This window comes from Staurois parvus, unplaced genomic scaffold (assembly GCF_062004578.1).
Source record: "Staurois parvus isolate SC_StPar_1 unplaced genomic scaffold, SC_StPar_1.0 ptg000112l, whole genome shotgun sequence".
NCBI classification, from domain to species: Eukaryota; Metazoa; Chordata; class Amphibia; order Anura; family Ranidae; genus Staurois; species Staurois parvus.
In genome coordinates this window covers 1,270,520-1,285,007 of record NW_028317908.1, presented here as the reverse complement: position 1 = coordinate 1,285,007, position 14,488 = coordinate 1,270,520, and the positions used below count along the sequence as shown (strand labels likewise).

The 14,488-nt window shown below is 41.0% G+C and overlaps 1 protein-coding gene across 2 annotated transcripts in view; it reads left to right on the top strand.

The window, feature by feature from the left end:
• The window catches only part of LOC149467447 (coiled-coil domain-containing protein 149-like), a 44,375-nt gene extending 30,103 nt beyond the window's left edge, over positions 1–14,272 (top strand). For both annotated transcript variants that reach the window (XM_089671659.1, XM_089671658.1), the window contains 2 exons: positions 3,047–3,160; positions 9,479–14,272. In XM_089671659.1, the coding sequence (XP_089527785.1) occupies positions 3,047–3,160; positions 9,479–10,008 (644 nt within the window). In that variant the 3' untranslated portion in view covers positions 10,009–14,272. The remainder of the gene's footprint in view (positions 1–3,046; positions 3,161–9,478) is intronic.
• The last annotated feature ends 216 nt before the right edge of the window (positions 14,273–14,488 follow it).

Sequence of the window (14,488 nt, the reverse complement as noted above, 5' to 3'; positions counted from 1 at the left end):
TCATTCTCTTGCTATATCTGCTCTATCCCCCGAACTGCTGACCTTTAAAGGATAAGTTCACCTTTGGGAACATGTTACATGTAACATGTTCCTGATCCTGCAGCCGCTGCCTGCTGTTCCCTTGTAACAGAAGTGTGTGGAGAAGTTCCCCATATTAGCTGCTAGTGTTCTGTGAATGGACTACAAGTCCCGACAGCCTTTGTAGCTGTCGGCTTGTAGTCCTCAAACTACCATGGTGCTGTGAGCGCTGTGGTAGTTCATTGAGTCTTCCTTTCAGCAAGTATCAGCTTGCCTGTATGGGATGTACGAGCAAGCAGATACACTGACGGTGAGCAGACCTGCATGGCATCAGCGATCTGCTGATTAATGGTGCAATGCTTTACAGGCTCTTAACACAAAAAATAATAAATGCACATTTTTTTTACCTGCGAAAAAAATGTGCATTTATTACTTTTTTGTGGAAAGGTGAACTTTTCATTAAAGGATGTGTCTCTTGTGAGTGGTTGTAACTGCTTAAAACACATAGATGGAGTTAGGTTTTAAAGGGGTGTTAACCCCAAACTAAATTGCAGCTTACCAATTCTTAGATCTCATGCACACAGGACTTTTTATAAACATTCCTTCTTTTGGCAGCAGTGTTTTGGCAGAAAAGAAACACCTGTCGCTTGTAAAAGTGTCTAATGCTTTTACAAGCGTTTAGGCACGTTTGCAGGCGCCAAGTGCTTGGGAGTTACTTAATTTTATTGGACAGAAAAATAATGTAAATGCGTCAAGTGTTTTCTCTGCCAAAACACTGCTGATCCTGGACACACTGACCCTGTTTTTATACCTGCCTGTAAACGCCCTTGCCACTAAAAGCTTCTAAAAGTCTATGTGTGCATGGATACATAGGTTAACATGGAGGGGCATTTAAAAGCAGTGAAAAGTATGCATGACACCCCTAAAAGTGGCTGCAAAATCGCCCTGTGTGCATGAGGCCTTAGATGTGGTGACTGCATTTATTTTCTTTTTAGGCTGTTTTTCCTTTATTTTCACCTGGTGTTCCTACCAGTAAGTCTGTTGCTTTTCAACTTCCTTTAACAGACCAAGCTATCCAGACAAAGTAACAGAGGGCTAAGACAAACCATTTAACACTGACAGAGGTGCTTACAATTGTAAGCTTTTATTCATTTATGGAATTCTATAAAGTGTTAGGTTGAGTTCAGCTTTAATTTTTTAGTCAAACCCATCTAAATCTGCTTGTCTAACACTACCCTTTACCCAGACTGACAGTGCTGCTGTTCAAAGGTGTCTGCTTCACTATTTTATCCAAAATGCAGATACCCTAAAGCTGGACATACATGGATGGAAATTCAGCAGGTTCATCAGGGACCATCCGAATTTCGATCCACCTCTTCAGGGAAGCCTACCCCACCCTCACCTAACAGCTGTTCTCCTTCATTCCTCCTACCACCCCACCCACCACAGCCACTTCCTCCTGTACCACTACCCCCTCCCTCCTAGATTGTAAGCTCGAAAGAGTAGGGCCCTCTATCCCTTGTGTGCTGATTGCTGTTGCTGTACTGTTTCATGTATTGTCCCCCCCTCTATTGTACAGCGCTGAGCAAACCCTTAGGCGCTATATAAACTCGATGTAATAATATATGGCCACTGTGGTTGAACAGAAGTCAGTCTACCAAACTACTTCTGTTCAACTGCCTTCTTCCTGCTGTCGGAATGCAAAGACACAATGGGGAGGATTCTCCCTTCCACCTTGAATGTGTGTATGAGGGAATCTGGTCCGTTTTTAATATTTTTTTTTTTTTTTGTTCATCCTGCCGGTTGAATGAAAAAAAAACAAATTCCTCTATGGCCAGCCTAAGACAGGAGGTTTGTTGCTAGCCAGATCAAGGTGAAAGGCAAAAAGCTTAAAATAAGAAAACTAATGCAACGTTACTTCGATGGTATTTGGTTCCTACTCGCCTAGCCATAATGTATCCCTCAGTGTCATCTAGCTGTTTCTGACGCTGTGGTCAAGAGGGTACCATGTGCCACGTTTGGTGGAAATGACCAGTTGTGAGTAGGTTCTGGATCTGAATATTGAATTTTATATACTCAGTAAAAGGAGTTAGTATCCGTAGATCGCCGGAAGTGGCCTTGTTTAATATACTACCCTCTGACGTCCCCAAAAAATCGACTAAACTAATTTTATACCTATTACTGGCGGCTCGCATTACCATAGCTAGAAGTTGGAAACAATCTTTGATCCCGTTAGACAGGGTGAAGCAAAAACTTAACTGGATAATGGTTAACGATAAACTGACAAGTATTGTCCATGACGATATGTCCAGATTTGAGAGGACTTGGGAGCCTTGGATCAATTACATTACTGTATCGTGATAGTCCTACAGCTGACCCCCCCCCCCCCTTATTTTCTTTCCCTGAGGAGTAGTTTCCTTCTTCTTTTCTCTCTTTCTTCTCTATTTTTCTACTCTTCGCTGAATTATTTCTGTCACATTTTGTTCATTCCTTTGGTTCAATTTCTGTTTATTGATTTATGAAACCTGTAAGTCTTCATAGTTACGGCACTCTGTGTGTGTATTTGTAATGCCACTTTTTGATAATCTTTTTGCGTGCCTATCAGTGTTATGATTCTGATTCTATATCTCGTTCCATCATGTAGGTGGACTTTTTCTTTTGCCATCTCGTTTTATGCTTTTATATGCTTGTTTCTCGATAAAAATATTGAAATATAAATTCTGAGGAGTTGCTGATCTAGAACAAGCATGCTGAGTGGGAATCCAGACTCAGAAGCAGCAACATTTTCACTAAGGAGCATATAGTTGTGTCGTAGCATGCTGCTTTTAGCTAACACAAGAAGCCACAGTGTTCAACAGTCTACCATGCAAGCTTCAAAATATGATTTTCATTTGTTGATAGCTGTGCTTGTTCCACACTGGCTACATCTAGCAAATCTGAATGTTATAATGAACAGTGTTATGACTTCATTGTCATGATATGTGGCAGAGATTTTGCTGGTGTTAATAGATGTTTGTCATTTTGGCAGGGGGCCGGGATACCATCTCACTACAAGATCCATCAATAACAAACCAACAGCGTCCAAAGTCGCCAATGATCACGTTTACTGAGGTGCCTTGTCATAAACCTCTGACCTATGAAGGTAAGGCTAAAACCTTATTTCAGGTACTGAGATATTTATTATGCTGGTCATCTTCAATTGCACACCTGTCATTTTGAAGTGTTTTTTGCAGGCATCATGTTTATCCCTCCACGATTAAACACCACAACCTTTATTTACTGTATATATGTTACCTATTGGGATTTAAAAAGAATGCATTGTAAAAGAATGTGTGATCCTTTTATATAGTAGTTGTGTGCTAGAATGCTGACTTCATTGGCCCACAGCCACTTTTAGTGTTGCTACAGTGAAATAAGAAACATCACTGGATCACAGAACTAGAGCAGGCTTTAAAACAACCAAATACACATCGGTTTCTTTCACTTCTCTTTAAGGGCTCATGTACACTGCAGCTCCTAAACTGACGTTTAGGAGCTGCAGTGTACATGAGCCCTTAAAGAGAAGTGAAAGAAACCGATGTGTATTTGGTTGTTTTAAAGCCTGCTCTAGTTCTGTGATCCAGAACTGACGTTTAGGAGCTGTTCAACATTTTCAGCAGCCCCTGAACTCTCCCTAATGTTTTCCTATGTGTCCATGTACACATCGTCGTTTACAGTCGTTCACAGGCAGTTGAGTTTACAGTCATTTTTTTGAACGCACCAAACTTGCGTTCAGAAGTAGATTTTACGTGCTTTTCAAATGCCAAACGCTTGTAAACGCGGTTCACCATGTATATAAGCGTTTGCGTTTAGAAGCGTTTTTTAACTGTTCCATGTCCAGATGCTGTCCAGAGCCTTTTTTTCATCATCGGAAATGCATGAAAATCGTTTTCTATGTATTCAAATGGACCTAGTACACCAGCGCAGTCAGTTCCAGGTTTTGCGTGAAGGAAAAAAATGGTAGAACGTGCTGCATTATGCTCATGATGGGATCCATAATGAATACAGCCAGAAAAGACAGGTCATCTCACCAAATACTGCTCTCCCTGCTTCTGCTCTCTCTATTCCTCTCAAAATGTCTGAAATAGTTAATTGTTTACTATTTTCAGTGCATTCTGGGCATTTGGAAAGGTCTCCTGAGGTTATATTTTAAAATTGCTTCTAAATGCAAACGCACATAAACGCGGTATGCAAACGCACTACACTGACGTTTTTTTGACCTACATTTTCCAGCAGCCAGTTTCCATCGTTCAGAAGAGTTTTTCAAACGCCCCGTGTATATGACCCCTAACGGCATTCTGTATACAACCAAATTACCATTGTGCTTTAGAAATTAGGAAGTAAGAATTTGATAAACAGTATATACTGTATCTAGACAAAAGTGACTGTCCTACATATACTTCTCACCTTAGTATTTTTTTTAGATGTTTTTTTCTCTTTATTTTTTAAAGCTACTTAAAGTGGATCTAAAGCATTGTTTTGTTTTGTTTTTTTTACCTTAAAGATGAGTTCCACCCAAAAGGGGAATTTCTGCTTTAAAGATTGGTCCCCCCGCTCCCCATTAAAGGATTGGCACCTTTGAGGAGCGGGAGGGTGGAGGGGAACAGGTACCTGCTCCCACTTCCGCTGCGATCGCCTAGGCAATCAGAAACGGAAGTTGTCCTCCTACCTTCCCTCCCCGAAGTTTTGTGGGACACATGACAGGTCCCAGAAGACAACAGGGCCATTCAGGAAGCGCAGCGCTACTCACACATGCGCAGTGGGCACCCAGCTGTGAAGCCTCAAGCTGTCACAGCTGGGTGCCCAGACTGAAGATGCTGGCGCCTGGAATTCAGGACGGCCTGTGAAACTGGCTGCGGCGGGGGGCACCATGGGATCGTGGGACAGGTGAGTGGCTGTTTTTTAAAAGTCAGCAGCTGCAGCTTTTGTAGCTGCTAACTGATATTTTTTTACAGAGTGAGTGGAACTCCGCTTTAATGCATTATATGTAAAAACTCTGTGCCTGGAATCCCCCCCAGCTCCTTACCCCCCCTATACTTTACTGAACCCCATCACAATCCAGCGTTGTGCATGAGGGTAGCAGCTCACTCTGCTTTATCCCTCCTCACAGGGCAGATCCATAGCAGCAGGAGCCATTGGATCCTGCTGCTGTCAAATCAAACTCTGTGAAGAGGGAGCGTGGGGCTGAGCTGTGTCCCACTGTATGTGTCTATGGGGGCAGTGGCTGAAGAGGAGGAGCCAGGAGCGCTGGTGGGGTGGGGGGACCCAAGAAGAGGATGATCAGAGGTGCTCTGTGCAAAACTATTGCACAAAGCAGATAAGTATGAAAATTCTGTTTTTTTATTTAAAAAACTGCAAAAGCTTTACAATCACTTTAAAAGGGGTCATCCTGGCAAAATAAAGGAGTAGAAAAGGTTACTATTCTCTCTCCTTTTTTAGCCACAGAGAGAAATTTGAGGACCTTGAAACTAAGAATGGATAGCAGGAGAATTCAGACTGCCGTTATGTGTTTAAAATATTATAACACAAACATCCCCTTTGATGTGCATACTCATCTTTGATAAACCTTTTTAAATGCCTTACACATCACTATTTTTACTGTTCATGCTTGCGCCCCTTGCACACAGGGCATCTAGCCTCTGTGCGTCCAAAGCTGGCATTTTAGTGTGCTCAGAGGCACAGATGCAGTGTGCAGCCCCACTGCCTGAAGAATACACATATAGAGAGAAATGAAATGAATGTTACCATCTTGTTTAATGTCTAAAGTGCCTTGTTTAAGTGCCAAAACACCTTTAGTATTCATGAAACCAAAATAATGCAGCACTACCCTAGTAATAAAATACAATATGGCAAAAACAAACAAAGTGACATAAATATATAAATATATATATATATATGGCAAAAAATCAGTGGATCGATCCTCTCTGGGGATCTCAATATAAAGTGACATAAAATAAATATACATGCCAATAAATCAGTGGATTGATCCTCTGTGGGATCTCAAGTGAAAAAGTGATCACACCTGGTATAGAAAACCAGTAACCAATACCCCCACTATCCAAAATAGGATCATGCACAAAATAAAATAAAACACAAATAAGCGTGAATCCCTAAATAGGGATCAATAAATTCATGCAAATGATGGTGAAAATGAGAACGTGAACCCCTAATAGGGATCAACAATATCATGTAGATCTTGAAAATAAGGGCTAAATTAAGCCAAAAAGTAAATAGTGACATAAATGGATCCCTAAATGTGGGATCAATTAAGTACAATAGTGCCAAAAAACACACATACAAAAAGTATGTTTATGAGCAAACACATCAAAAAAATAATATACATATTACATATAATAGTCTGTAAACATAAAAAATGAAAAAATAAAAAAAACTTAAAACAACCAAGTCCAAATAAGTGCATATGCACCAAAAACTTTCCAATTACTCCTAAGTGCAGATAATATTGTGGATGTTCATCACCACCGATGGAAATAATCCGTATGTGGTTAAAATGCCCCCTCACCTCCTTGATGCAACCCTCAAAGGGTCAAAACGGTTTTGTTATTTGAAGCCAGGAATCTTCACTGATAATGGACACCTGCTCAGGTAGATGATATCCCCCCTCACTAGGAACAGCCAGGTCCCCTCCAGTATAAAGCAGCCAGCCACCAACTCAATTTAGTAAGATTATAACAAGCTTTTCAAAAGACCTCATGCTAAAGGTGTACTTGCATGGGAACTCATTGGGTGCAGCAAGATGGCGTCCACGCTGGAAGTACGTAACCACACTCGCTTCCTATGCATTACGTCACGCTATCATGTGACTTTTTCAAAGCCTAATGAGGGGGATATCATCTACCTGAGCAGGTGTCCATTATCAGTGAAGATTCCTGGCTTGAAATAACAAAAGTGTTTTGGCCCTTTTGAGGGTCGCATCAAGGAGGTGAGGGGGAATTTTAGCCACATACGGATTATTTCCATCGGTGGTGATGCACATCCACAATATCACCTGCACTTAGGAGTAATTGGAAAGTTTTTGGTGTATATGCACCTATTTGGACTTGGTTGTTTTAATTTTTTTATGTTTACGGACTATTATATTTTTCACCTTTTTTTTTTTGTGTGTTTGCTCATAAATATACTTTTTGTATGTGTGTTTTTTGGCACTATTGTATTTAATTGATCCCATATTTAGGGATCCATTTTATGTCACTATTTACTTTTTGATTTAATTTAGCCATTATTTGTCACGATCTGTATGATATTGTTGATCCCTGTTAGGGGTTCACGTTCTCATTTTCACCATCATTTGCATGAATTTATTGATCCCTATTTAGGGATTCATGCTTATTTGTGTTTTATTTTATTTTGTGTATGATCCTATTTTGGATAGTTGGGGTATTGGTTCCTGGTTTTTTATACCAGGTGTGATCACTTTTTCACTTGAGATCCCACAGAGGATCAATCCACTGATTTATTGGCATGTATATATATTTTATGTCACTTTATATTGAGATCCCCAGAGAGGATCAATCCACTGATTTTTTTTGTCACATATACAGTCAGGTCCATAAATATTGGGACATCGACACAATTCTAACATTTTTGGCTCTATACACCACCACAATGGATTGGAAATGAAACTAACAAGATGTGCTTTAACTGCAGACTGTCAGCTTTAATTTAAGGGTATTTACATCCAAATCAGGTAACGGTGTAGGAATTACAACAGTTTGCATATGCACCTCCCACTTGTTAAGGGACCAAAAGTAATGGGACAGAATAATAATCATAAATCAAACTTTCACTTTTTATTACTTGGTTGTAAATCCTTTGCAGTCAATTACAGCCTGAAGTCTGGAACACATAGACATCACCAGACGCTGGGTTTCATCCCTGGTGATGCTCTGCCAGGCCTCTACTGCAACTGTCTTCAGTTCCTGCTTGTTCTTGGGGCATTTTCCCTTCAGTTTTGTCTTCAGCAAGTGAAATGCATGCTCAATCGGATTCAGGTCAGGTGATTGACTTGGCTATTGCATAACATTCCACTTCTTTCCCTTAAAAAACTCTTTGGTTGCTTTTGCAGTATGCTTTGGGTCATTGTCCATCTACACTGTGAAGCGGCGTCCAGTGAGTTCTGAAGCACTTGGCTGAATATGAGCAGATAATATTGCCCGAAACACTTCAGAATTCATCCTGCTGCTTTTGTCAGCAGTCACATCATCAATAAATACAAGAGAACCAGTTCCATTGGCAGCCATACATGCCCACGCCATGACACTACCACCACCATGCTTCACTGATGAGGTGGTATGCTTAGGATCATGAGCAGTTCCTTTCCTTCTCCATACTCTTCTCTTCCCGTCACTCTGGTACAAGTTTATCTTGGTCTCATCTGTCCATAGGATGTTGTTCCAGAACTGTGAAGGCTTTTTTAGATGTCGTTTGGCAAACTCTAATCTAGCCTTCCTGTTTTTGAGGCTCACCAATGGTTTACATCTTGTGGTGAACCCTCTGTATTTACTCTGGTGAAGTCTTCTCTTGATTGTTGACTTTGACACACATACACCTACCTCCTGGAGAGTGTTCTTGATCTGGCCAACTGTTGTGAAGGGTGTTTTCTTCACCAGGGAAAGAATTCTTCGGTCATCCACCACAGTTGTTTTCCGTGGTCTTCCGGGTCTTTTGGTGTTGCTGAGCTCACCGGTGCGTTCCTTCTTTTTAAGAATGTTCAAAACAGTTGTTTTGCCACACCTAATGTTTTTAATATCTCTCTCATGGGTTTGTTTTGTTTTTTTCAGCCTACCGATGGCTTGCTTCACTGATAGTGACAGCTCTTTGGATCTCATCTTGAGAGTTGACAGCAACAGATTCCAAATGCAAATAGCACAGTTGAAATGAACTCTGGACCTTTTATCTGCTCATTGTAATTGGGATAATGAGGGAATAACACACATCTGGCCATGGAACAGCTGAAAAGCCAATTGTCCCATTACTTTTGGTCCCTTAACAAGTGGGAGGCACATATTCAAACTGTTGTAATTCCTACACCGCTCACCTGATTTGGATGTAAATACCCTTAAAGCTGACAGTCTGCAGTTAAAGCACATCTTGTTCATTTCATTTCAAATCCATTGTGGTGGTGTATAGAGCCAAAAATGTTAAAATTGTGTAGATGTCCCAATATTTATGGACCTGACTGTATATATATTTCTCACTTTGTTTGTTTTTGCCATATTGTATTATTTTATTATTAGGGTAACGCTGCATCATTTTGGTTTCGTTAGTTTTTATTTCCACATGGTATATGGTTAGGTGCTAGCAGCTCCCACTCACCTAATTTATCACGTAATTGTAGCACAGGAGATCTTCATTATTTTTGTTGAGCTTTAGTATTCATATTATCTTCTTGTTTCTGTAGCACACAGGCAACAAAGTGTTGACATCCGCTGTAGTGATTTGCGCATGCAAGCCAACAATGAGACCACACAACCACTGGAAAACTCCCAAGATGCACTTGGTAATACTTATGAGAACATGTATCTTCATCCTTTAATCCCTCTATTGTGCTCGGAGACAGAAGAACTGGAGAAGACGGGGAAGACGATCATTGAACTAACTGAAGAACTGGCAGCAGCTGAGCTAGAAGATAACCATCTTATAAATTCAGTTGAAGGACAAAATGTTGCAGATGTGACACCCCCTCTTGATAGCTTTGAGCCTCCATCATCCAGTTCAGAGCTTGCTGACCATTTGGAATCTGAGATATTATCAGCTGGAAGTTTAGAGGAATCACAGGACTCTGCTGATGGAAGCTTAGATAGTTCTGGTCTCCAAAACTGTGTGGACACAAAAGAGGGACTTTCTGAGTCCTCTGCGATGGATGAGTTAACAAAACTTCTTAGTAGTGATGAAAGTGTAGGAAAAGAAGTAGAAAAGAAAGGATCATGACCAAATTCGCACTGTTTCCAAAGAGGTGTCTTGCTTTGTTCAGACAATGTTTTATTTATTTTAAAAAAAAGTTTCTTCCCAAAGTTGAACACATTTTTATAGTCCATTGTTAGAAGACTGATGAACCTAAAACACAAGTTACACAATTATCAGAAGTACACGTAAAAGTTTGTGGAGAACACCAGTAAAGAAAATATTGGCTGATATATAGCTCTATATTGCTATAAACAAGTTGAGTAGAAACTGCTTTTCATTTTGTTTTCACCAGAAATGGTTGACAATTTCAAACAGGAAGTGATGGGTTACAAAAAAAAAATCTGAAATTAAAGTGGACCTATTGTTAGAATTCATAGTCCTGTTTAAAAGGTGGGGCACAATACAGAATTGACAAATATTATTGTAACTCAAAAAAAAAATCTCACACTGCTGGCCTGCCTGTTTGTTTTTTACAGCAGCTTCCATATCATTCTTCAACTGTATATTTTCATCTAGGACTTCAGTTTTGTCATTACAGGCTTCTCCTGGGAAATTGAACAGGCAAAGGTTGCTGCAAAAGTAGAAACCCAGTGGATTGGCTGAAAAGTAGGCTTCTCAGTGGACCGAACCAATGGATTCATTAATTGTCTGTAATGTTGATCAGCTGAACCATTTACTGGCCTCTTTCAGTTTTTGGGATTTCCATCGTAACTCCCTACTCCCCCTATCCCAGTGGGGAACTCATTATTTCACTTGTTCTATCCTCTATAGTTCAAAATAAATGAAAGCTGAGGAAAGTGAGGCCCTCTTACGTACTTCTGCTATGAATATGCAATACAGTATATAAAGAAATGCACAACTGGTAAGAAAGTCAACCTATTGGCACAACCTATATCAGCTTTAGGAGGACCAGTAATGTGTTAATGTGTGTAATGCAACTTGTGTTTTAGATCTTGTGCTCATTTCAGTCTGATCATTTCATGGATGGCGTCTTTCAGTGTTTAGTAAAGTTTGTGAGGGCTGCTTGTGCTTTGTAGACTGTGTCTTCTAGTAAGTGTATGTCTATTTTTTGTATGTAAAATGCTGAATCTTTGTTCAGTCATAGAGATAAAATGATGTTATAAATTCATTATAAGTAATTATTTTTTTATGTTCTCAGTCAAAAATTAACCATGTTAATAAAGACAGACATAAAAGGCTAGTCCACCCAAAAATTGTATTTCATTTTCTGGTAAATGTTGGCTAGCTGATTTCCCAACCAACTTCGTATACCTCTTAAGGTCTCTGAGGATGAGATCTCTACACGTGGATTTGCATGTTTGCCTTATAGCCCTTACAAGAGGGATGTTTATCTATAATGCATGATGGATTAACAGACCGCCAACAAGTAATGTGCAGCATTGAGAGTGAGCGATACTGAAGGTGACAGAACTTGGGATTCTGACAGAGATCCCAGAAGTCACTAGGTTGCTGCTAATTACCAAAACTCATGATTTAGTAATCCTCTTTGGGTGGACTGACCAATTATTTTATTATCCCATATGTTTTTAATCTCTCTTCTTGCATCTATCATAAGAGTACAGCTTTTTGCGCAGTTTTAAAGAGAAACACACATATTTATACTGCCCTTCCCACACTGTGTATTCAGATTTAGAGCTTTGCCTCTTTGTCAGCTCCACTCTGACATGTGACCAGGATCAGAAGATCTATGCACTGGTTCAAGAAATGTGGTGTCACTGGCAGTGGGGGTGAACACGTTCGGCTTCAGGTCCAGAATCAGTACACATCCCAGTCTCTCTCAGAAACTTTTGTGCATATGTTGGAATAATGTAGACCTCTTCCTGGGCAGAGTGAAAAACTAGGAGGCATCACACTAGAGCATGTATTTCACATGATTCTTTAAGGACTCATGCACATGGTGCTTAAAAAAAGCCGCTTTTACAGGCGTTCATGTTTTTTTTATGTCTGTAAAAGCACACCTATGTTAGCCTTTGTGGCCATGCACACATAGGCATTGCTGAGAAGCAATATACACATAGGCATTGAAGAGAAGCAATATACAGAAAAAAATGCACTGAAGGGCATGTTCTGAGAGGAGTTTTTGAGCAGAGAAACGTACATAAACGCATCTACACATGTAAATGTATTCTGATGGCCAGAAAAAAATTTATATTCTGACCAGTAAAATGCATTTATGCTCAAACGCCATATAAACATAACCGCACATATAAATTGTAATTTTAGAGGGTTGTTTCTGTGAAATTATAGCAAAAAAAAAATGCTGCTTAAGTCTGAGTGCATGAGGCCCTAATGTGATCTGTTCTCTTTAACATTGTGTACAAGACAAGAAATCCTTCACTTTGGGATGAGTTGAATTTGGTATTCCCTGTCTTAATAAGAAAACCAGGCAGTTTAGATATGAAGTGATTCCATTGAATGGTGTTGGGAATGTAGGCTTGTACAAATACAAGTTTAATTTGTAAGGTGCACAGAGCAATGTGCAACTCTGTTCATCCAGCAATAGCTGTAAAATGTGATTGCGATTGCTGCATTCTGCACAGATACCTACTCCTGGTACCAGATATCTGCTGCACCCCCCCCCCCCCCCATGCTCTCTCCCGGCCCACGCTCATATCCTGCATCGCTGCTGGGTTTCCCCCTCCCCTCTCCCGCCAGCTGCTGCAGGGGATCTGTCAGGATGGAGAGGGGGAAGGGGTCGGTAAATGTGTAATTTAATGGCCCCTTCCTTTTCTGAAAGGAGCATTGGTGATCTGTACCGATCACTTATTCTGTCCATTCATAACTGAAACATAGTAAACTGTGTTTACTATGTTTCAGTTTGTGAATGGAGGGGAAATTTTGTTCAGAGCTATTCCTAACCATTTATTCTGTGCAGCTGAGGTTGCAGAGATGGAAATTTAGGGCTGTGTCCTCAATCTAGTTTCTCTGTCTCAAAGGTAGAACATCAAATGTCTGTTTAGACCCCTGGTATCTCCCCAAAGCCCCCCAATTTGGCTCCTCCTAAAAAATAAAAAAAAAAAACTGTAAAAATGGTTGAAAAAACTACTGACACCAGTGGCAGAACTACCAGGATCACAAAGGTCGCACTTGTGATTGGGCCCTAGCTTTCGGCTCAGAGGGAAGGGCCCCGGCCAAGGGTTGGGGAAGGGGGGGGGCCTTCATGGTTTCTTGCACCGGGGTCCTGAAGGCTCTAGTTACATCACTGTGCCTGGTACCTGTAGTCTTGACTGTGCAGAATGAGGATCTTCCTTGCTGACAACTGTGGTTGAGATCATTTTCCCTCCAATAATCCAGCAATGGGGATGTCTGCCTTCTTACTCAGTGTGCCTTTCCAATCTTATTTTGTATGTCTTAGCCTATCTAGCCAGAACACAACCCAGAGATTATCCCCAAGCTGGACCTCTGTTGTATACATCTTGCCTTAAAGTGATTCTAAAAGGCCTATTTATAATTTTTTTTAATGTCATGTCTATTTTTACCTGCAGTGTGTAGTGGTTTTGCACAGAGTGCCTGAATTCTCCTCTTCTCGGGTCCCCTAATGGCGCTCCTTGCCCCTTCCTCTTGTCGGGTGCCCCCACAGCAAGCAGCTTGCTATGGGGGCACCCGCTGCTCCGTGTGTCCATTCACACACGAAGCTGTGGCCCTGCCCTGCCCCCTCTCTTCTCATTGGCTTACTGGCTGTGATTGACAGCAGTGGGAGACAATGGCTCCCGATTCTGTCTCAGCCAATGAGGAGAGGGAGTCCCGGGATAGCCTAGACTCCAGTGCACATTGCTGGGTCGAGAGGGCGCTTAGGTGAGTATTGGGGGGGATGCTCTACACAGACAGTTTTTTACCTTCATGCATAAAATGCATGAAGGTAAAAAACCTTAAGCCTTTACAACCACTTTATTGACAACACTCCAGGAAAGAAGTACTTTTAATTGTGACTGGTCCAGAGAAGTTATGTGTAAAGCTTTGACAACTGTGTCCACATGGCAGCTGGGGATGCTAAAAATTGTAGTGTTATTCTTCTGGGTGCTAGTGAAAGCTGTGAGCTTTGGCCATTCAGCCTTTGAAAACGTGCGAGCTCACAAAACGCGTTAGAGAGGTGCCCTATATACCCTGTGACGTCACACTACCTACTACTACTGCCTGTGGACAGCCGGTGGCCATTTTCGGACTTTCTCTACTACCCAGCTACCTACCCATTTCAACATGTGAGTAGCATATCTGATGTTGTATATATTATACTTTGGTGGATAATAAAAATACTACACTATCAGTATTTTCTTGTTCTGGCTCGTTACTTCTGAGCCCCCCCTCTAAGGCATATTTGGGATGATCTGGTGGCCACACAGTGATCAAGGAATCTCTCCCTGCTGGTGAGACGAGTAGATATCCCCTGGTACCTGGAGACCTAGAGATTGTGATTTCTGCCCAGCTGTTGCAGGCAAGATGACCTTTTTCCAGTGATCCAGTTTCAACAGGCAGAGGACCAGGA